The 22137-nt window shown below is 51.4% G+C and overlaps 9 protein-coding genes across 9 annotated transcripts; 3 read left to right on the forward strand and 6 right to left on the reverse strand.

Annotated features, from left to right (window-relative positions):
- Positions 1 to 250: 250 nt before the first annotated feature.
- Positions 251 to 2271, forward strand: tmk2 (mitogen activated protein kinase tmk2; the record flags this gene model as incomplete). Its single annotated transcript, XM_014104377.1, has 5 exons — positions 251 to 431; positions 583 to 715; positions 780 to 846; positions 944 to 1258; positions 1335 to 2271. 5 exons carry the CDS (start codon positions 319 to 321, stop codon positions 1946 to 1948), a joined length of 1242 nt encoding a protein of 413 aa, XP_013959852.1.
- Positions 2272 to 3139: 868 nt separating this feature from the next.
- On the reverse strand, positions 3140 to 4039 carry TRIVIDRAFT_167919 (uncharacterized protein; the record flags this gene model as incomplete). The annotated part of the gene is made up of 2 exons (XM_014104378.1): positions 3140 to 3774; positions 3851 to 4039. Coding segments are annotated over 2 exons (756 nt in total), but the record flags the coding sequence as incomplete, so codon positions are not given.
- Positions 4040 to 7260: 3221 nt separating this feature from the next.
- Positions 7261 to 8064, reverse strand: TRIVIDRAFT_219413 (uncharacterized protein; the record flags this gene model as incomplete). The annotated part of the gene is made up of 1 exon (XM_014104379.1): positions 7261 to 8064. One exon carries the CDS (start codon positions 8062 to 8064, stop codon positions 7261 to 7263), a length of 804 nt encoding a protein of 267 aa, XP_013959854.1.
- An 875-nt stretch (positions 8065 to 8939) lies between these two features.
- Positions 8940 to 9648, forward strand: TRIVIDRAFT_55030 (uncharacterized protein; the record flags this gene model as incomplete). The annotated part of the gene is made up of 2 exons (XM_014104380.1): positions 8940 to 8978; positions 9088 to 9648. 2 exons carry the CDS (start codon positions 8940 to 8942, stop codon positions 9646 to 9648), a joined length of 600 nt encoding a protein of 199 aa, XP_013959855.1.
- A 1064-nt stretch (positions 9649 to 10712) lies between these two features.
- TRIVIDRAFT_62321 (uncharacterized protein) lies at positions 10713 to 12821 on the reverse strand (the record flags this gene model as incomplete). Its single annotated transcript, XM_014104381.1, has 1 exon — positions 10713 to 12821. One exon carries the CDS (start codon positions 12819 to 12821, stop codon positions 10713 to 10715), a length of 2109 nt encoding a protein of 702 aa, XP_013959856.1.
- Positions 12822 to 14243: 1422 nt separating this feature from the next.
- TRIVIDRAFT_31797 (uncharacterized protein) lies at positions 14244 to 15176 on the reverse strand (the record flags this gene model as incomplete). Its single annotated transcript, XM_014104382.1, has 1 exon — positions 14244 to 15176. The coding sequence occupies one exon, from the start codon at positions 15174 to 15176 to the stop codon at positions 14244 to 14246; it is 933 nt and encodes a 310-aa protein (XP_013959857.1).
- A 635-nt stretch (positions 15177 to 15811) lies between these two features.
- Positions 15812 to 16864, reverse strand: TRIVIDRAFT_85432 (uncharacterized protein; the record flags this gene model as incomplete). The annotated part of the gene is made up of 3 exons (XM_014104383.1): positions 15812 to 16107; positions 16176 to 16531; positions 16600 to 16864. The coding sequence occupies 3 exons, from the start codon at positions 16815 to 16817 to the stop codon at positions 15884 to 15886; spliced, it is 798 nt and encodes a 265-aa protein (XP_013959858.1).
- Positions 16865 to 17673: 809 nt separating this feature from the next.
- TRIVIDRAFT_143736 (uncharacterized protein) lies at positions 17674 to 19247 on the forward strand (the record flags this gene model as incomplete). The annotated part of the gene is made up of 3 exons (XM_014104384.1): positions 17674 to 17730; positions 17805 to 17929; positions 17999 to 19247. The coding sequence occupies 3 exons, from the start codon at positions 17674 to 17676 to the stop codon at positions 19245 to 19247; spliced, it is 1431 nt and encodes a 476-aa protein (XP_013959859.1).
- Positions 19248 to 20456: 1209 nt separating this feature from the next.
- On the reverse strand, positions 20457 to 21825 carry TRIVIDRAFT_198604 (uncharacterized protein; the record flags this gene model as incomplete). Its single annotated transcript, XM_014104385.1, has 3 exons — positions 20457 to 20684; positions 20896 to 21036; positions 21100 to 21825. 3 exons carry the CDS (start codon positions 21823 to 21825, stop codon positions 20457 to 20459), a joined length of 1095 nt encoding a protein of 364 aa, XP_013959860.1.
- Positions 21826 to 22137: the final 312 nt, after the last annotated feature.

Genomic DNA, 22137 nt, shown 5'->3' on the forward strand with positions numbered 1-22137 from the left:
TTTTTCTTCTTCCTGTCCTCCTCTCTTGTTTCTCTCTTGTTTCCCTTTTGAATTCATCTCAGAACCAGCACAGCTCTTCCAGCGTCCTGTGCGACCACCAACATCAGCCCGTGTCCTTGTTTCTTGTTGAGCCGTCCTGCATCTCTTTTTTTTTTCTTTCTTTGTTGTGCCAGCCAGCCTTCTAGGCACTTGACAGCGCTGTACCGCCCCCTACAAGCACCCTGCCCACAGCGGCTCAGCAGAACATAAACCCCTCTTCTCCCCCACACCCACAGTGAGAAATCCAAGGCCACTTCACGCAACTACTCAAGCGCAGCCATGGCGGATCTCCAAGGACGAAAGGTATTCAAGGTCTTCAACCAGGACTTTGTGGTTGACGAGCGCTACACCGTCACCAAGGAGCTGGGCCAGGGAGCCTACGGCATTGTCTGGTGAGTTTCTAGCGCCATCGCTATCCCGTCCGAGCCATAGCCATGGCATTGCACCCCGCTTGTCTGCCACTTTGCGAACCCCCCGCCGGCACGATACCATCAACAGCTCGGCTTGCTAACGACCAGCTCCTAATTGGGGCAACAACAACAGCGCTGCCGTCAACAACCAGACGAACGAGGGCGTCGCCATCAAGAAGGTCACCAATGTCTTCAGCAAGAAGATTCTCGCCAAGCGCGCCCTGCGCGAGATCAAGCTGCTGCAGCACTTCCGCGGCCATCGCAACGTGAGTGACAGCCCGACCCGACGAGCTATGTTGATAAAAGACTAACGTCTGTGGAAAATCCCAGATCACATGTCTCTATGATATGGACATCCCGAGACCTGATAACTTCAACGAGACGTACCTATACGAGGGTCAGTATTGCCGACACGGCCGCGCAGTGCCGTTGCCCATGACAATAGGGGCCAGCACAGCCAGAGAAAGCATGACGAGGCTAACGATTCTACGCAGAGTTGATGGAATGCGACTTGGCAGCTATCATCCGTTCCGGCCAGCCTTTGACCGACGCTCACTTCCAGTCCTTCATCTACCAGATCCTGTGCGGTCTCAAGTATATCCATTCCGCCAACGTCCTCCACCGAGATTTGAAGCCCGGAAACTTGCTTGTCAACGCCGACTGCGAGCTGAAGATTTGCGATTTTGGTCTTGCCCGTGGCTTCTCTGTCGACCCCGAGGAGAATGCGGGATACATGACGGAGTACGTTGCCACAAGATGGTACCGTGCGCCCGAGATTATGCTGAGCTTCCAGAGCTACACCAAAGCCAGTACGTTGCCAATTGCAAGGCTTCAAGACTTGCTCTTCCCTGTTCGGGAATTCACAAACACTGACACACTTGATAGTTGACGTTTGGTCTGTCGGCTGCATTCTTGCCGAGCTTCTGGGTGGCCGGCCATTCTTCAAGGGCCGAGACTATGTCGACCAGCTTAACCAGATCTTGCATATTCTCGGAACTCCGAACGAAGAAACCCTCCGCCGCATAGGATCTCCCCGTGCCCAAGAATACGTCCGCAACCTGCCATTCATGCCCAAGAAGCCTTTCCCAGCTCTCTTCCCCGACGCCAACCCCGACGCCCTCGACCTCCTCGACAAGATGCTTGCCTTTGACCCTTCACAGCGTATCAGCGTCGAGCAGGCGCTTGAGCACCCATACCTCCACATCTGGCATGATGCTTCTGACGAGCCGGACTGCCCCACGACGTTCAACTTCGACTTTGAAGTCGTCGAGGATGTCGGTGAGATGCGAAAGATGATTCTGGACGAGGTGCTGCGCTTCCGACAGCTTGTGCGCACTGCTCCTGCATCCGGCAACCAAGGCGCGGCTCAGCAGATGCAAGTCCCCATGCCGTCAGCTGGTGGCCAATGGACAGCAGAGGATCCGCGACCACAGGAATACATGGGACACCCCAACGGACTTGAGCAGGATCTCCAGGCGGGCATGGACATTAGGAGGTAAATCCGCGTGTAGAGCGCAAAAGAGCAGGGTTGGAATGACTTTCTGTTTGCGTCCCTTGTGCAATTTATGGTGGAAGCAAACACGGATGAAAAAGTCTATACTGAATGCCACACATTCCCTCATCATGATATGGAAGAGCAAAGAGAAGGAGGAATTAAGCAAAACAAAAGGAGTTTATTACATTAGGAAGAGTATTTCTTGACGCTGGATATGGGTATTAGTGAAGCGAGAATGCGCGTTGGAACGAGGCAAAATTACTACAATCGACGAATGCTGTATACAATACACTCTACATGGCGCATACCAGTATAATTTTCTGAATGATAAAGGTACCTTCTGTACTGCCTGTTCTTGTTTTCTGATCGTTGTCGGTTAAGATTCTTTCAACAAGCGAGGCTGACTCCGAGTTGTCGCAACTGCATGTACCCGAAACGCCGTGCGAGTTCGAGTTGCGAATGCGTCCTTCATTCTAGCGGTCAACCTAATCGCAAACTGGCAAAGTCAATCAAGTCATATAGTGTGGGAAAAGGTGCCCTTTGAGATATTACGGAGCTGATGCGTAAGAACTAAACTTGGGCTTGACGAGATTGGCATTCCTTGCAAAGGGCTGTGAGATTTTAACGCAATAGATGGGGGGGGAACGCCTAGTTACGAATCAGCGAATCACTAGGGCGGCGGTGGGTTTGCGTAGTTGTTATTCACGGATTATGCAACGCCATATATTTTTGGAGCACTGCGACCCTTTCAACTTTTTAGGAAATGTAGTAATAGTAATGCATTTGTAAAGACGAGTTAAGAATATCCCCCCTTCCCCCCAATAGCTAATTCTGTCTATGCGCTTTGAAAGCAAACAAACTCCTAAACAACCTGAACTATGCAATGAAGTGCGAAAGTAGGGGGAATAATATGACCGAAAAAAAAATGTACATTTGCCTGCCTGCCTGCCTAGAATTTCGTATTGGTACCCAATTGTCATTCCTGTTTACCCACGAGAAACCCGAATAGTGTATGTTGAACCGAGAAAAGAAAATATGTCTTCTTTCTTAGACTCTTTCCAACTCCCTCGTCTAAAAAGCTCCTTTTTAAAGCAAGAAAGTTGAAACAAGGAGGGAAAAAAGAAATTAATACTGAAAAAAAAAAGATAAAAAGTAGAAAAAGAGCCAGTGATTCTAAACCAGCCGCTTAGGGACCGTAGAACCAGTACTGAGCAGCATAGCTCGTGCTGTCCTGGCCAGCAGCCTTGGAGCAGCCGTGAGAGTTGCCACCAGCAGTCTCGACACGGTAGACGAGAGTTGCGCCGTGCGAGTTCTGGTTGGCGTCGAGAGCGAGCCAGGCAACGGCGCCGGTGCCCATTGGGCCGGGGTCGGAGCTGCCGGGGGCCGGGACGGAGGCCTTCTTCGCGGCGACGACGTTGAAGCTGCCGCGGGCGAGGATGAAGGTCGGGGCGCCGTCGGTGTTGAAGAAGTGGTGGCCGAGGAAGGGCAGCTTGCCGTACTCGCCGAGGTCGAGAGGAGCAGCGCGAGTAAAGGGGCGCTTGAGAGAGGCTCCGGGGGAGGACACCTCGACGCGGCCGACGGTGGAGTCGTTGAAGTGGAGGGGGATGGCGTGGTGGTTGAGGGCAAAGGCCGGCAGCTGGTTGAACTTTTCAATGGTGAGGGAGTTGGGGCCGGAGTCGGGATACAGCAGGCTCATGTCGTAGAACATGGCCAGGGCACCGGTCGAGGCGGCAGTGGCGCCGACGGAGGCGCACGAGTAGTTCTGGATACCGAGGCCCAGGGCGATGACCTTGAGGCTGAGGCCTTCGGGGACGGGGGGCAGTTCGGCGGCTGGAAGAGAGAAGATGTTAGTTGGGTTCTTGTGTGTGTTGTATGTAAGTGTACGTGTAAGTGAATTGGCACTTACCACCGCCGGTCAAGGGCAGAGGAGGGTCAGCCATCGGAGCTCGGCAGCTGACAGTCCTTTCGACAGGTGTGCCAAGGGCCAGAGCGGCCGAGGCGAGGACGAGAAGAGATTTGCCGAGCATGTTTGCAGACGATGATGTTCGTTGGAAGTAAAGGAGGAGAGAGATGAGGGAGGGAGAGAGTGAAGGAGGATGTTATTGGTGAAGAGAGCTGGTAATGAATCCGGAATCCCCCCAGAGTTGGGGAAGCTCGGGATAGTTATAAGCAAAGCAAAGCTAGCTCATGCAGACCAGAGGCTAAAAAAGGCAGCAAAGAGAATGGAAATAGAAATCCAAGCTAGGATCACGGATGGGTGTGGTCGAGCAGCATGGCCCAGGGTGTCTCCGCTTGGGCGCTTAGAGCGGCGGGCTGCAGTAGTGCGGTCCGTGGTATTTTTGCGATTCTGGCCGGATTGTTGCGAGATCCGGGAATTATTTTTTCGTTTTTTCCTTATTGTGGTTATGATGACAATAATGGCTGTAATGTTCTTTTTTGGGGCGACTTGTTCTGTTCTGTCTCGGGATCGATGGGGAGGCGAGTTGGCGGCGAATTGGCTCCGTCCAAGACAAACGCGCATGGATTCGCCATCTGAGACGTTGGGCTGAGATGAGATTCTGTAGTGCGCAGTGGCCGGGAAATCGGGATCCAAGCCCTCTCTCAGTATGCCGCTCATGCAAGTAAGAACCAGGGATCCGTGTGGCTGGACGGGGCAGGGTAGCATCTGGCTTTGTCTCCCTCCTCTTCGCTCCTCGGCTGGTTGCATCCGGATCAACACACCCCAGCTGCAATCCCACTCGGAATGTGTCTGAGGCGCCCACTGAAGATTGCGATGAGACCAGATGCGGGTACGTGCAGCTGTGAATTTCCCTGCTCTTTGTCGTACGACCGCGTGTGTTGCCTTGCTGAGCCGAGAGATGGGGCGCTTCTTGGTTGATTTGCATCGTTTGACTCGACGATGGACTGTAGAACCAAGATTCTTGGCGGGCGGCAAAATCGAGTGGCCCTTTCAGTTACGCTACGACTTCTATTACCGTCCTGCTGCTTTGAGTGTATCGCAGACTTGGGCAATTGGATAACATGACGTCTCGAGCTGGGCGGCAACCCGCCTGTCCGGCCGTGTCATTCATTACTCGTTCATGTCATTGCCGTCATGGGAGGCGGTCATCCAGTCCTCCGGGATGCTCTTTTCCGGCCACACAAGCAACAATGGAAGACCCCGTCGAGAATAGAATGCTGACTGGCTTCAACTAGGTGCTTTGTTAGCAGGTTTTAGCCAAAGGAAGAAGAACAAGGGAAGCGAATCCTCTTGTTCCCTCGCTTCCCCCCTTCGTCATTCGCTTGCAAAAGCAGAAAGTGACGTGCCTCAACTGGAATCTTGGACACTGTACTGTGAGAAACAAAACAATCCATGGACTCTGAACAAAACAAAATCCCTGCCCTAGTTCGCGCTTGCAAAGATGCAGGGCTTAGCATGGGGTGGTGCTGCTCTGCCTAGGCTCAAAGGCGCAAGGCTGGCTTGGATTCCAAAACGCCATGGCGCGGGTGAGATTGAGCGGAAAGTTTGATACCCGCGGCACCGCCACATGGCGCTGAGGGCAGGCCAATGGGCTGAGTTTTTGGTTGGTGGTGAGTTCTGGTTCTTTTCTTTTCTTCGTTTTTTGCTGTCTGGCTTGATTTGGGGGTCATTTTGGGTGTTCATGCGAGATCGACAGTTGACGGGTATATGAACATGCTCCCTATTGATGGTTCACATGCTAAACGAAGCCTCAACTCTTACTGCATCGGCTTGAATTTGTCATTCACCGTATGTAATACACGCACTCGTGTGTACACACTGTTGCACTGAATCTGCTTTGTACTCGACTTCAATCTCCTTTCCTTGGCCTCAACTGGTTTGTGTCCAGGTAACGCAGCACAGGCCTCAAGCCAAGCCCATTGATTCCAATGTACAATATTGAGTCCTCGTCTCGCAACTCCAGTCCTCGGACCAACCACGTTCCGCATCAACATTCTCCTCCCAAAAACGGACCTTTTTGCCATCTTGCCTGATGTGCCCACATGCCGGGCTATTTTTAGACGCTCTACGACGTCAAGTATGGGCCTTTTTTTCGGCTTATAAAGCCTCTCCACCTGTCAGCGGTCAGATTAACGAACGGCGCCGGGCCCAAAATGAAATTGCGAGTTTATGTAGCTAATTGACGCCGTGGAACCTGATTCCAAGTTTCTTGCTTCAATCCATGTAGACTCAAAGCTCCTCTTCCAAATCTGCATGAATGACAAAGGCGGTGATGGAGGGTGTTTTGTCACCCTAAAGGACTAGGATGAGGCTAGTGTAAATGACTTCTCGATCCTGGATCCTCAGCATCCTCCTACTTGGGCGAGGTGGTTTATGTAATTTTGTCTTTATTTGGCAATTCTTGTCTTTGATCTTGCATCCTGTATCCTGCGTCTCTCGGATTGGATTTCACTTTCGCAGTCAAGATTTGCGGTTTGACCCTCGCTATAACACATTGGCTTAGCTGTTGGGTCGCAGAAATGACCAAAGCTTGACTACATGTACGAGTATGAGTCTGCCTTGAACAAGCGCGCTCGGACAGTTGAAACCAACGGCGGCCACGATGATTGCTAACCGCTCCTTGGGCTGAATATTGTTCATCTACCAATGATTTAGCCTCACAGACAGTATAGAAATCCTCTGTTGGATCGCAAAGACCCATTTTGTTGTACTGGTTGGTGAAGGATTGGATCGGCCATTCTCTAGACCAGCCATGGCCACATGCATCCTCGATCCATCCAACACACTGGTTGCATTAGCGGCACTTGAATCTACTAGGAAAGGCACTGACACGTAGCGAAGGATGCGATAAATCACCTGCACTTGTGCCAACAACGGGCTACATGCCTATTGAGGATAAATGGGACCAGTGCCGAGCTACCGGTTCGTCGACAGCTCGCTTAATCTAGCTTCAGCATTATTCATCTGTCTAAATTAAGATGAACGTGGTTAGCTATAGATTCACATATATCTGCATTGATAAGCTGTCTATTTCGCCCGTCTATGTCTTACTGAGAGACTACAGTCCTTCCTTGAGTTGTACATGTATACACCGCATCTCTGGAAACAGACTCAGCTCTTGAACAGTCTTAATACATATATATACGTAGCTGCTGCTATGATCTGGTAATAATATGAACTGATAACGAATAAATCCTGACAATATCGCTGCCATTTTCCCATATCTCAAAATGCCATAGCTAATAAGAGGTGTGCAGGTAGATAGGTCATCCAACAGTTCCCTTTCAATCTGGGATGCTCGATAACCCTCTACAAATAGCCATCAAATCCATATTGGTGTCATGTGCGTGCCCAGTTCATGTCGGGCCCAAGTATGGCTCTGACCGTGGCAGCTTTGCATGGCTTCCAACCTGCTTCCGGGGGATCAAATGTACGGCTTTTGGATTTCCAGCTGGAGTTCCAGCATGGCTATTATCCAACTCGGCCGGTCGTGAATACACTGATTTTCTGTAGGTAGATGGAGTCGGATTCAGTTCCGACATTCTGGGGTGTCTGTTCCAAGTATATCCATCCTCCAACTCGGCAGCATTCATTAAAGGCTGCGAGCTATAATCTGGCCTTCCCCATCGGTCAAGCATAACAGGAACCCTCTGAGGAACTGCTGGCAAGATCGGGACTTGCGAGAATGTAGGGTTCATGTTGTTCGGTAGTGGCTCATATCGATGCCTACCAGTTTGATACATTTGCGAAGTGGAAAGCTCCGGTATTGAATCATGTGGTGTACCTGGCTCTACTACGCAGCTTCTGATTTCCGCGTCTTCATCCGCCTCTCTATCCGGTTTTCGGCCACTAAAGGCATATACGCAGAGCCCTATCGCCACTATCAAGACCAGAATGCCCAGAGTGATGCCGGATTCCAGGCCGATCTTGGTCGCTGCGTCAAGGCCATTGCTTGTTTGTGTGTTGTTTGTTTGCGTGCTATTTGCTTGGCTAGGCAGTTGATCTGTCGGCGTAGGACTTGGCACATTCGAAAAGTCTCGCGCTACCGCTGGCTGAGTTGTGGGCTCGAATACTGGATGAGCCGTCTGCTGCGAAGTTTCCTTAGTTGGAGTTGCGGCGTTTTTTAAAGAGCGAGTTGCAAGAAATGGTCCAAGTCGCATGGCCGCGGCGAATACCAAGTATTGCCACAATACTGTGTTTGCGTCAAGGAACGCCTTTCTTCATGGCGACAGCGAGAACCGTAAGACTGCAAAGAGAAGAGGGTCGGGAGAACGACAACGCCGCAGGAACTGAACTTGCATGAACATAATATATAAATAACACCACGAGGACCGACGGAAATAAATACAAATATTCACTGGGGCGCCTCGACGAAATCCCGATGCCCTTGCAGCTAAATCGACACGAGGCAGCCCAGGCTGCGGCTCCTCGCCCATTTCACCATGAATCGAGCCATAGCCTCACGCAGCGCGCGCGGAAATGGCATAAATATCCATCCGCTCCAGGCCAAAGGAGGGCAAGTTGGGGGCAGGAAAAGGGTCTGGATGCCAGACTAATCCGAAAACTAAGGCCGCAGCTGTTCGTTTGACAGGGAGCTGGGAGGCGTTGGATTGGGCGAACGAGCTGGAGGGCTAAAAAGTGATGGCGGGGATGCAGTTCCGACTTGAAGGATTTGACGGGATTCGGTCTAAGGCATTATGCAGCGCAGCACCTGATGAATCCTGATTTCCCGGTTGTTGCATGATTCACCGAAGCAGTCCGTGTTGAATAGCGAATGGCGTGTCAGATGGCTTAGCCATGAGCTGTAAATGGCCATGGATCGAGATTAAAAGTCATGTCGTATTCCCAGTAGCTTGTGTTGCTGCTGTTGTTGCTGCGGCTGTTGTTGCTGTGCTGTTGGCGGTGGTCAGTGCTCAAGCTCCAGCCGCCCCCACCAAAACTTGCCCAAGAACGCCTACGAGTACAGGCCGGCAATTCGTGATCGATCTGCAACTTGCACCAGCTTAGCAACCAAACTCGTCTCGCAACGCCCAACATGTCGCGCCGTCCAGCAAAAGGAGACTATATCGAAACAGTAAGAGAGCAACCCCCTTCTAGTAGCCATAATCAAAGAATTGCATTTGTCTTGGCTACAATAAGAAGAAGCCTCACCTACTAACGTGGCATCATCATCACCCCTCCAGGACACCGGCAACAAGGTCGCCCGCAAGGCCGTCCTCGTCGGCACCCAGAACATCATGCTCGGCGGCAAGACCGTCATCCAGCCCGAAGTCATGATCCGCGGTGACCTCGTCCGCACCGCAGCTCCGCCGCCCTCGTCTGGCGGAAACGCCGCGCCGCCAAATACCACCGCCGTCGCCATCGGCCGTTACTGCTTCCTCTCGCGCGCCGTGCTGCTGCGGCCGCCGGGCCGCATCTACAAGGGCGTCTTCACGTATATGCCGCTGAGGATCGGAGATCACGTCTTCATCGGCCAGGGGACGGTGGTGCAGGCGGCGAGCATCGGGAATCACGTCTATATCGGGAATGGATGCGTCATCAACGAGTTTGCCATCATCAAGGACTATGTCAAAGTCCTGGATGGCACGATTGTCCCTGCGAACATGGTCATTCCGAGCTTTTCCATAGTGGCTGGTCAGCCGGGGCGCGTTGTGGGCGAGTTGCCTGATGGTGCGCACGAGGAGTTTGAGCTGAGGGATCTCTACAAGACGGTTGGCAACAATCCACAGCCTGCGGCAGCTTGACCGACTTTTCTGTATTACAGACGAAGGGATGCCCCTTTATCGAGCAATTGCTGGTCGAGACACAAGACGACATGCTGAAGATGCGGCTCCTTGGGGTATAACTCAGGAGAGGCGGATGCTGGCATGACACTCGAGCTACGGCCCAACAATTGGGTGGTAATTACCATCGCCTGCCTTGGAAGCCACACTTGTTCAACCAGGTACCGGAAACGATGAAAAGACACAGCAAAGCTTCTAAATGAAGCCCAAATGCATCAGATACTGTGCTCGCTCTTTTCCGGTACACTCATTTCCCCGATTGATTCCGGAAATTTACTCCATGGGACTCCATCCTATTGACGGGAGATGCCGTCGGCCTGGCCCTTTCCGCTCTGACCCGCGTCAGCGTTATAGGAATCTTAAAGTCCAAAAAGCCGACTGCACATTGAGTTGGATATGTCTTGCTGGTTTACGGGCATTCCACCACACCGCTTCCTCTGTGCTAGCGTTCCTGGCGGTAGCTCACACTGCTGAGCTCGAGAGCGCGGCGTCGGGGAATGTCGGTCTCTTTGCCAAGGGAGGATTATTTAGGCTACCTCATAAGAGCAACATAGCGCTAGGTTAATTCTCAGAAACCTCACGCTTCTCATAGAGTATGGCGAAGGCTCCAGCTTCGTTTGCGAAACAAATCTTACGAGCCCTGAGCTCAATAGCTGCAATCAGGCATCACTATGACAGATCTTCATGGACATGAACAAATAGACAAGGAAATTGGCTTCGTATACATGGTATGAATGGATTTAGATTTTATATCCTGCGCGTTATGATAGCGCCTGTACCTAAATGAACCGTATCCTAGAGGGGCCTTATAAAGGCAACGAAGAAAGTATATATACAAAGATGAATGTGTGTAATAGACCTGGGGGGTATCTCAGCTTCAACTTGGATGGCCAAACTTTTCATCATAATTCCAATATGGTGCTCCTGCTCATTATCATCAGAAGAAGACCTGTCTCGTCTTCTTTCTCCCCTTTAGTGAAAATCATCAACCTACTGCCTCAGTTCGAACATTGTCCTCGGCCCCTTCACAAGGCAAGCGGACGTCCACCCCGGTTCCTAATAGCATCAACTAGATCCCACGGATTCGCCCTCCCGATATCCATGCCCGCGGGCTCCATCCAGCCCAGGGCTTCGACGCCCTCAAAGCCCTTGTGCCACGGCAGCAAGTCACACTCCTGAGCAAGCGTCTCCATGAACTCGCGCAGCTTTTCCCCAGGGCCCTTTTGAGCAGCATCACCGAGGTCGATGGATGACAGCGCGGAATCTCCCGACCCCAGCCACCATAGCTGACGGTCGATGGGCTCTCCGGGAGGGGGCGCGTCCTCCGGGTTCACCTCCATTATGCCTCTCCAGAGTTGCGTTCTCTCTTCCTTCCTTGCTGATTGGCAGAGCCAGGCCACAGGATCGCTTGACCACCTCTCTAGTGGTATGTTGGTGTCGAGGCCCATGGATAGCTGCATCAACACGTGGTTCACTACCCAGCCTTCGATGACGAGGTACAGCTTCCAGATCCCCTGGCTAACGCTGTCCGTTTCATGGTCAGGGTGAACAGGCCTGTGTAGCTTATTGATGAAATATGGGATTAAGGCTATTTGTGCAGCATCATCATCGCCCTCGCCCTCATCGGCGGGGCTAAACTGGTTCATGGTCAAAAGCTCCGCTGGCACGCACGCTCCAATGCGCCGTGCGGCTTGGCCCGGCCCAGGAGACAAGGTAAACGCATTTCCTGCCGGGAGATGGGTAACCTGCTTGGGTGGGAAGTTTAAGACGATCATATCGTCATACGGGATCCAGTCAAATGTCCTGAAATCCGGTGGCTGCTCGGAGAAGGTGATACTGCCACCTGATAGAGGGCACTTTATGCCGCGCCGTCGACACATGTAGTACGTCTCGACAACGTGTCGTGACTCTCGACAAGTCGCCAGGAGAGTGTACACGGATAGATAGCCAGAGTCGCGCGAAGTGGTGGCACGCACGCGAAACTCCTCGGTGGACCAGTAGGAAGCCAGATGGCGTCTGCGCTGATGATTCAACACGTCGAAAAAGTGTACGCTTGGACTCCTCGGAATCAGCTCGCCCCAGATGCGATGTCGAATCTCGGGTGGGAGCTGCTGGAAAATCGGAAAAGACCGTTCCACCACTTGGTCTTGATTGGGCGGAACACCACGGAGATCAGCAACGAAGGCCGACTGGTCTTCCTTCCTAAGCTCATCCTCGATTAAGGGAATCTGATCCATGGCCCAACGCAGGAGCAGTTCGTGGCGCTCCGATCTATCCTGGGCAAAGCGGTAGGCATGTGTTTTGCGAGCAAAGTCGGAGATGACGTAGCCCCTTTTATTAATCATCCTTAACCGTTCTCTAGCCTCTGTAAATAGACGTTGCTCTCGTTCCATTTGCTGGGCAGTTCGAGGCCCTCTACGGGGATCTCTCCAGCTTAACCGGTCCTTGGCTGTCTCACATGCTTCCTCTGCCCTGCGACGTTCGTCCCTTAGCCTGGCAATTTCGAGGCTGGATGGGCGGCAAATGTCACTGGTTGGCGTCCTGACCTGCTCGAACGGGCCCAAAACTTGTGCGTCCATGAGTTGGGCGAGTGCTGCATCATAACCCGGCTGGCAAGTCTCGAGCCATTTGTCGTACTCGTCACGCCGGGTAAGCTCATAGTTGATGTATTCAATCCATGTTGCCAACTTGTTCTGCTTCTCTATCTGTCTGCAGAATCCATTCGAAGCTTTATCAAAGCCAGGGGGGAGCGCAAAGCCGTGGCGTTCCAGTCGCTCAGTGAGCTCTTCGAGGTGACTGGGGTATCGGCCGTTGTGCCGAGATGTTTTCTGGTGAGACAGGAACATCTTCCACCTTGACAGCTGCTTGGTAAAGACCTGCCATTCGTCCGTCTGCTCTTGCCAGAAGGCCAGGATGTCGCGATATTGGCCGGGTGCAGAGATGATGCTCTCAACGAGGCTCAACGGATGTGATGGCCGGCCTCCTTCGTTGACTAGAGAATGGTAGGCCTGCGTCTCGCTCTCGAGTTCCTCGCCCTCAGGCACAGTGGCGACATTTGCGAAGCCCTCGAATATCTCGGCCTCGATTTCTGAAGAATGGTTGGTAAAGGGGTCTGACTCCTGGTCTGAATCCATTGGTCGTTCAAGTAAATGAGATGGCGAGATGGAACGGCGAGAAGGCGGCGAAGAGGGGAATGGCAGCATCTTTTAAATGGGCACAACCTGGCCTACTAACAATGCACCAGTAAAGCAGCTGACTCATTAAACTCGGACTCGGACCAATTGAAGCGATCGAGTTTGTCTCAGTTGAATGCAAGGAGGCTATGTCAGCTGTCACTGGTTTGTTTGCTATCAAGGCAGGGAGGGCATTCGCAGGGGCATCTCGTGCGGCTGAGCGAGATGAGAGGCCTTGGCTCGGCTGGCCTGAGAAAGAATCCACGGCGATGCTGGACCTGAGCAGATGAAATGACCTGTCAATGTTTGTTTTGTTTTGTTTTGTTGGTGTCGCGAAAGGAAATCAGAAAGTGGCTTGAAGGGTGATTTGGGACCTGAAGCGGCTGACTAAGTGACTGACGTTATGGCGTCGCGCATCTAGTCAGACGCTGCGTCACAGCCGAGGCGTGCAGGGAACAGCTCGTCGGATTCTGAGTGAGAAGCGGGAGGGGCAACCAGGGTGGGCTGAATAATAGCAGCAGTAGTAGTAATAATGGCGAATAATAAAAAGGAAAGAAAAAAAGTGAGGGGAAAGGGGAAGAGAAGAGGAAAAAGAAAAGGTGCGATTGGGAAACCAAAACTAAACACTGGGAATGCCCGGCCTGATTAATATCGACTTCCGCACTCCTCTAGCTAGGCCAGTGTAGGCTTTCGGTGGACCGCCCCCTTTCCGGAAGTCTGGTGTTAGTCGAGCTGAAGCAGACTCAGAAATGCCGTGCGTCGACAAAACAAATCACTGTCCAGAAGCATCGGTTTGCATGGCCATCTGGAGCTACCTACAGGTATTAAACGGCTGCAGATCATACGCCGGAGACTAAGCCGTAAGCGGGCTCCAACATGTTGGGCCTCTCTTGTTCTTTTCTATCCCGTCTTATCACCACTGACAAATAAATGTATGCTCAAGTTCGGTTGGTGGAATAATGGCTCTCCTCTGGCAAACAGGTGGAATCAATTCTTGCTTCATCATACCTAAGCCGTCCGCGTCGGCATTCGCCCTGAGCCGGAAATAACACCTCCCCAAGCGCGGCCCGCGAGATTCTCTAGTATCAAAATGACATGACCCCAGTCTCTTTAATGACAGATCCTCGTGATGCTGTGTTGGACATGATTGACTTCTTGTTCGAGGCCTGTTGGACAAAAAAACATGCTAGCACGACTCGACTCCGTTCCGATTACTCAACACTCGCCCGGAAACAATTGCTGGCTCCAGCTGCTCGAGACCAGCACAGCATGAACCCGCCTGATTACTATTCACGTCAAATCCCAAAACCACAGCTTGTGACGCAATGTAATGTACAGAGTACGCTCTTCTGTCTCCCTCCCTCTCTGTCTCTTTCTAAGGTTTCATTCCAAGCCGCTGGCGAAAAAGTCCACCACTTTTGGTCCCGTCTCCCGCAAGTCGTCGTACAAATCAAAGTGATTCTTGCCCGGCACCACAAACAGCTCCTTGGGCCGCCTCGCCGCATCAATGGCCGCCTGGCTGTAATGTAACGTCTGCGCCTCTGATCCCGCAATCATCAACAGCGGCCTGGGCGCTATCAGATGCTGGAAGACGAAGGAGTCGTAGCTGACCATGAGGTCGTAGCTCTGCGGCGGGACCTTTTGGGTACTTCGTTCGTGCTTCCCGCGCTTGGTGCCGTAGTATGCGGCTGCATCCCTGAAGAAGGTATCCGCGCCTTCGGCCACCTTGGATGGGTCCGTCTCGAACATGACGGGCGCTTCGGGCTTGGACGTCGGGTTCTTTGCAGCGCTGAACCGCCATTGGCCTGCGGCCTCGAGCGCCGTGGCGATGGCCAGGGGGTTCTCTCTGTGGTGCGGATGGACGCCGCCGTTGCGTGTCATGCGCCCGACACAGGCTGCGCTCACCGTGGCCAGGCACTTGATGCGACTGTCTGACTGTGTCGCATACGAGGCGTATCCTCCAGACGCGCAGATGCCCAGGAGCCCGATCTTTTCGGCGTCCACTCGGCCGCTCAGCGTCGTCAGGTAGCTCACCGCCGCCTTGATGTCCTCCACGCGCTGGTGGGGGTCTTCCAGCCCGCGAGGCTCGCCGCTGCTCTCGCCTTGGTACCCGGCGTCAAAGGTGAGTGCGTAGAAGCCAGCCTTGGAGAGGACCTTGGCGTAATCCGTTGACGTTTGTTCCTTGACGCCTGTCATCGGATGGCTTATGACAACCGCCGCACCCATGCGATTTGGTGATCCTGGCTCCGGCACGAAGAGCTCCCCGCAGATTTGTAGCTGAAACGCGGGAAAGAAGACTTTCGTGGGGGGAGTCATGGTATAGATGTATGAGAGCATTCCCTAAACAGTGGTGTACCTGGGATCGATTGCTGTTAATGAGCAAGGAGTTGTTTGAAATTCGTGTGATGAAAAATCTTTCAAAATCCCAAGTTCTCCAAGATTTCTTGAGACCCCAAAACGGAACTCTTTCCGGCTTGCTTTCGAAGCCCCAACTACGTTTCCGTGACGTCGGCGGTGCTTGAGTGGGCGGATCAGGAGATTTCTGCATCCGGACAGCTCATTAAAGTTTGCGCCATCGCCCGGCTTTTGACAAGAGATTAGACGCGCACAATTTGAACGCGGTAGAATAAGGCAATGTGCAAACTCTGCCGAAGTCCGTATCACTTTCCAACATTCCATCGGCATGGTCCCTTGATGGCAGATGGTTGAAGATGGATAATAGCTCGATGACAGCTCCGAGGTCGCCGGGACTCCACTCATGCCGATGCCCCACAGTTCCCGGACAATAAGCTTTTGGTCCGGAAGAGGATGAGCTTACTTCGACTATACATGTATACTTCGCCTATCTATGGCAGTATTAGAGAAGAGATGCGATGGATGAAATGCTCTGGCAGTCAGACGCTGGGATGTCATACAAACACTGACTGCACAACTAGGCATGGCAAAGCAAGTTTCTCTTTAATACATATTCATTGTTCGCTTGCTCTTAAATATCTTGTATAAACTGTCCAACCTCCATCTCCTTAGGGCTGGAAATGAACTGACAAAGCGCTAGAAATAGCATTGAACAGCCCGTCTCTCTTCTCAAAGAACTCCCGCGTACCCTCAGGGGTAGAGCCGTGAAGGTTTCCGATGATGATTACCTCCTCGCCTGCCGCAAGCTGAGCGTACGCTTTCTCGGTGAACTCGTCGATGGGCATGCCTAGAGCTCGGCCGCGTTCAACACCCATGTAATCATGAAGTTCAGCTAATAAATACGTCAGTCTGTCCCTCATCAAGCACTCACACAGGGATGTTAGAAGGTAGAACACCTACTTTGCACAGCGGGAGGCAAAAGCTCAATAAACTTGACCTTTGAGAAGCCTTGGTTCTGTCGTCGAAGAGATTCAAAAAAGGAGCGGAGAGCAGCCTTGGACGCGCTGTATGCCGGCATGACAAAGGCGGGAATCAGGCCCAGGATCGACCCTGTGACGATTACGCTGGTGGGGTAATCCTTCTTCAGGAGGTGAGGCAGAAACTTGATGGTGAGGTTCACGATTGACGTGTAGTTGACGTTGAATTCGTGGTGGAAAGCGTCGAGATCAATTTCTTCTGGGCGAGTAAGTTTGGTCTGGGTCTGAATGCCTGAGTTGAGGAAGACGCAGTCCAAGTCGGGGTATGTCTGGACAACCCTGTAATTCAGCTGCGCATCAGTCTTTGCTCCTTAATGCAGTATGTCTATGGCGGAAATCATGCTCACTTGTTGACAAAAGCGTCGAGACCAGCCCTGTCGGTGACATCAAATCTAATGCCGCTGGCACGCTCTGCGCCGTGCTTGGCAACAAAGGCATCAAGCCGCTCCTGGCGACGGCCAACAGCGATGACATTGGATCCTTCTTCAATGAGCTTGTCTGCCATGGCAGCGCCGATGCCAGCGGTGGCACCGACGAGGAGAACGCGTTTGTACTGGAAGACCATTTTTGTCTATGTTTGTCGATGGAATGTGGAATTAAGTCTGGTTTGTGAGCTGCCTTGCACTGCTTCTGTGGTTTCTTCATGTTTCGACTGAGTTGGTTCAAGCAGCTTCTTATAAGGATATTGAGGTTCTCGGAGTTAGCAACTAGATGAAGCACGAATGCCGGAGTTATTTTCTCCGAGCCTAAGCCACACCACGCTGTAGTCCAATGAAGTCATCACGAACCGCATCAATGGCTTTCCAACGGCTTGCAGGGGGCCAAACGGAGCGGCCCATATTTTGTCTTCCGGAACACTAGCCGCAGATGAGGGCTAGAACCACTCGCAGATGCAGTAGAAATCATGCAATGACTTGGCCTTGACTTCGCTGCTTGAACTTGTTTTAATACCGGCATCTTGATCTATAGCGAGTAAAAAAAAAATGACCTGGAAAAAGAAACAAGGCGGTTCGGTGTTTGTAAACTCCGCCTGAAGGATCGATCCACAGGGCACAGGGCAAAATACGTGCATCATCCGTAAGGGGCAGGCACGGGTCCATCGATCTAAAACTCCGGAACGCTAGCCCTGGTCGGCCTAGCGCCCGCTGTTACGTAGCCCGTCTCCGGCGGCGAACCCGAGACGCGACTTTAGCCCCAAGATGCAACACCTGCTGCAGACAAACTGCACAATGAAGCTTCATCTTTCGACAAGGCCATCGACTGTATGGAGGACATGGAATCGCCGTTTAGCGCCTTGATACCCTCTCTTAGTGCCCAACCGATTTGTCATTCGTCAGCGCACAGCAGAACAGCAGAACAGGGGTCTGGTGTCGTACCTGGTCCTCATACATCATAGACTACTAGACTCTGGACTCGACATAATGGTCTATCGGGGACCCTCCAAAGACTGCTTGCCCTGCAGAAAGCGCAAGCTCAAAGTACGGATCCCGCCTATACACCATCATTGGTCACCTGAGATTCACCTGGCTAACGCGGAAATGGGGGCTTCTAGTGCGACCTGCGCAAGGATGGATGCGGCCAGTGTTTGCGGGCCAGCATCTCGTGCTTTGGCTACCGGGACACAAACGAGCTCGTCTTCCGTGACCAGACACGCAGCGTTGAGCGGAAGATGCTGGCGTCCAAGGCAGCGACGGTGTCTTTGCAGTTTGGCACTCTGAATCATGTCATCCTGCCCAAAGCCAACAGCCTCATCCCACAGCCGCAGATGCCGTGGAATGTGCGCGCTCGCCATGATTTCTTTGCTCATTATGTGTTTGGCCTATCTAGCAGTTATAGTATCCTGCCTTCCTTGTACGCAAAGGCAAGAGCGGATGATCACTTGTCTGCTAGTGTGGACGCCGCCAGTCTTGCCTTTGCGGCAAATAAGAATTCGCCAGACTCAAAGGAACTGTTTCGGCTAGCAGCTCAACAATATATGATCGCCCTACGGCGAGTCAATGCAGCTCTCTCTAATCAAGAACTCTCGAGCGCCGATTCAACGCTGCAGTCGGTGCTGCTTCTCGACCTCTATGAGAAGATCATGGGCCGTGACCTTACGGCGGAGGCCCCTTGGCTGGCACACCTGACTGGGGCTCTGGCACTAATCAAGGCTCGTGGCTACAATGACATGACGAGAAGCGAAGTTAGCATAACTTTGGCCAACAAACTCTTTACAACCCTGCTCATCAGTTGCTTCATTGCTGCTCACCGTATACCTGAGGGCGTGTCAGAATTAGGTCGGAGGCTCGATATATATCACGACAAGGACGATGCCAAGTGGCGCCTTTCCAAAATGAATGTACAAATGATCAACTTTCGAATCGACATCGCCGAAGGGAAACTATCCAACCGTGAGATTGTTGCAAAGGCAAAGAGTCTCCATGATGCATATCGCGAAATTGAAGATACCGTGTCCCAGCGATGGCAGCCTAGGCAAGTCATGGCAGAAGAGGAAGACCCAGCCCACCGATCTCTCATCTTTGGAGATTATTACCATGTTTACAAAGACCATTTCACAACGCAAGTGCGTAACACTGTTCGAATAATGCACCTTCAACTTCAGTGCTACATCCAAACACATTTGGAGGATGACGGCTCGGACGAGTCAAGCAACACTCTCTCAGAATCACTTCGCCGCACGGAACGCTTTGCAGAGGATGTTTGTGCCTCGGTACCCCAGTTTGTCATCCCCGCTGCCCACCTAAATAGCAACACTATCCCATTCTCCAGCGTCCAGGTGCTGAAATGCGGCATCCTTCTTCCGGCCCTGTACACAGCCGGAAGTGCGTCAAGAAACCCCGAACTGCGCATGTGGGCGATTCGCACGATGCGGTATATGGCTGCGTCTGGGAATATGGGCTCCGCGTTGATGACGGCTGACGTGCTGGAGAAGAATCCAGGTATGGATTTTAGATTCATGTACGCCAAGTTGGGCGGCTATGCATTCACATCTTGATGGCTATGTGCTCACACAGTTCTACTTGTGCAATTGTTTGTAATATCTAGTACCACTATTAGCGTTTTTGTATAGAGTATGCACATTTTACCCATTTAGCCCCAAGTCTTGATCAACTTCCAAAATGGGTTGGTTGTCAATATTATTTGATGAAAAATCTACAAGTAAGCATTAGTACTATGCTGTAGATTACTAAACTCTCAATGAGGCCATCACTAATCCCAAGACACCATTTGTCAAACTCAAAACTCATTTAATGAATGATTAGAATAAACTGAAATTGTTGGTACGTAGATCACGATATCATTTCCGAGCTGTCTCCGCTGCTGGCTAAGCTCCCGTTTGCGATTGGTTGAAGTTTCATGTTGTACGCAAGTTGTGATGTCGCATATCGTATGAGGGGCTCTTGAGCGGGGTTAGAGAATCTTGCAGTCCAATTTCATGGCTAGAATAAGGCTGAGTCTACCTAAACCACCTCTAAGCTGACTTTTGTCCTCTCTATTGTGCGCTTCTTAGGTCTGCAGCTGTCCAGGTTTATATAAAATTATGCTTATATGTACTAATACGACAAGCTTGTGATGAACAGAAGAGAGAATATTGGAGCATGATATTGCTGGAATGCCCTTTACGTGAAACTCTCCTCGAAAGTGACAGGAGTAAATGCATTGGAATCCCAGTTCAGGCCAAAAACAGTTCTGGGACAACATCAATCTTCAAACTCTTCATATATTACGCGAAATGATATAATCGAGATGTAGTATTATGTATAATCTTGTCTATCCCCTTTACACATAAAACTGATATGAATGCCGCCATGTATTCAAGTCTCGTCTTCACCCCTCTCGACAAACATCTATCCCAATCGCCTCACACCACGCCTCAAACTTCTCCCTCTCAATCATACCCCCTAGTTTTCGATCCCGTCCATGAGCCCCAATAGACCAGCCCTCGGTCCAGATTGCATTCGTTTTGTAATTCACTCTCCCCGCACAGACAGTCTGCCACATGAACAAGCCGCCCAGCAAGCCTTCGTTTACCAGAGAACTCGCATTCATCCTCCAGCTCTTGATGTCGTTAGGCGAACTTTTGGCTCACAGTCTCCAGGTCACGGAACCGATAAGGCGATAGTGCCGTGAAAAGGCGTGCTCTCATGAGCCAGGATGTGATGCATGCTCCTTGAAAGATTGGCCAGCTGGCGTATCTTTGTTGTTATAGGCTGACGATGGACTGTCTGAAGTTGATATGCCATGTAAGGAAATTACCGTTTGTACCTTGTGGGGGATCATTGGTATTGTGTATGTCGTACTCCATGCCCAACCATCCATGTATCTCTTGCAAATCAGCCATGAGACCTTCTTCAACACTTTGGATAGCTTCGGGTGGAACTGGGTTTTGGGATAGGACCATCTGGGCAACCTTCTTGAAGAGATTCGGCCCCTCTATAAGATGCGACCATAGAGAGAGCACGGTATTGCTATCATCCATTGAGCTGGATGAGTTACCACATATTGCCTCTCGTATCACTCTTTTCCATCCATCCTCTACTAAAAAAACACATCCTGTGATTAAGAAACGCTTCGTGTACCTTGAATAGGGGTACGTTGTCAGAGCGAGTTTAAAGTGTCAGCGATGCACAATAGGCACTTACAAGTGGGCCAACGTAGGCCGCAATCAATGCCAACTCAAAGTCTGTCCGGAAGTGATCAGCTCCCTGATGTTGTATAAGTTGAGCCACGCCCGCAGCATGCCGTGTCCAAGAATGCGCTGCCCTTGACTTGCCATCCAAAAGCTGAAATGATATGTCAGTAAAGGGCATCCGATATCAACGATTGAACCGTAATGTCCTCAATACCTCAAAGAATCCCAGTAATTCTGCCGCGCAGAGTGTTTCTGGCGTCTTCCGCTCCTCATCATCATTGATAGCTTCTTGAAGAGCCTTTAACGCCTTGTCGTATAGATGCAAAACTTCTAAGCACCGGTCTTCCGAGAATCCATCATCTTTGAGCGTAATCTGCCGAACGCGGGCTACAAGGCAGTCCACTGCACAAGTCAACGGCGTGACGTGTCCGTATCGAGATGGAATAAAGGATAGTAGCGTTTTGCTTTGAGGAAGCTGCAATTTGTGCAACCCAAGTCTCGGGATAGAAGATGCTTGAGCATTGACACCGAGGTGAAGTCCAGAAAGAGACTCTACCAGATGCAAAATTGCAAAGTTCTCCGCAATAGTGGCCTCTGGAGTGCTCATTGGCAATGGAGCCGTGGGGCCGGCTAGATATTTCCATGTGATGGGAGCAATAGCCTTGGCTGGTGCATCAACATGACCAGCAGATACTGCTTCTGAGGAAGAGGGTTGAGTAGAGCTTGAAGCTTTTGGGATTGCTTCAAAGGTCAATGTAGGAGGATTTTTTGGGCTGTGTCTGCCGTAATTGTCTCTTTGCCGTCGTGTTTCTGCGACATTACGCATAGCATGCCGTCTGATCACATTGCGGATGGCCGGGTCAGAAGGTAACCTTGCGTCCGTATATTCCACAATAGTAAATTCTTTTTCCTGTTCTTGCTCCTGGTCGTCATCTTTCATGGCATAAAGAAGTTCAACGCGAACCTGATAAGTGTTTCTTCTCCGGGTTGTTGACAGAAGCTGTGGTTTTATGTAGCGATGCAGATGAAAGGAGGCATAGAATAGTTGGAATCAGCGAGCTCAAGATGGATAGATAGTTGAACAAGCAAGGATTGATCCCCAAAGTTGCAGACATATATACTTGGTAAACACGAGGTTCAACATTGAGCATCCACTCAATCAAGTCCATCACGACAAGCAGGTCCATACTCTCTCTTGTATTTCCGCTCAACACTTAATTACTAGCAATACCAGCATAGGTACTTCAAAAGT

Source organism: Trichoderma virens, assembly GCF_000170995.1.
Source record: "Trichoderma virens Gv29-8 chromosome Unknown TRIVIscaffold_3, whole genome shotgun sequence".
Lineage (NCBI taxonomy): Eukaryota > Fungi > Ascomycota > Sordariomycetes > Hypocreales > Hypocreaceae > Trichoderma > Trichoderma virens.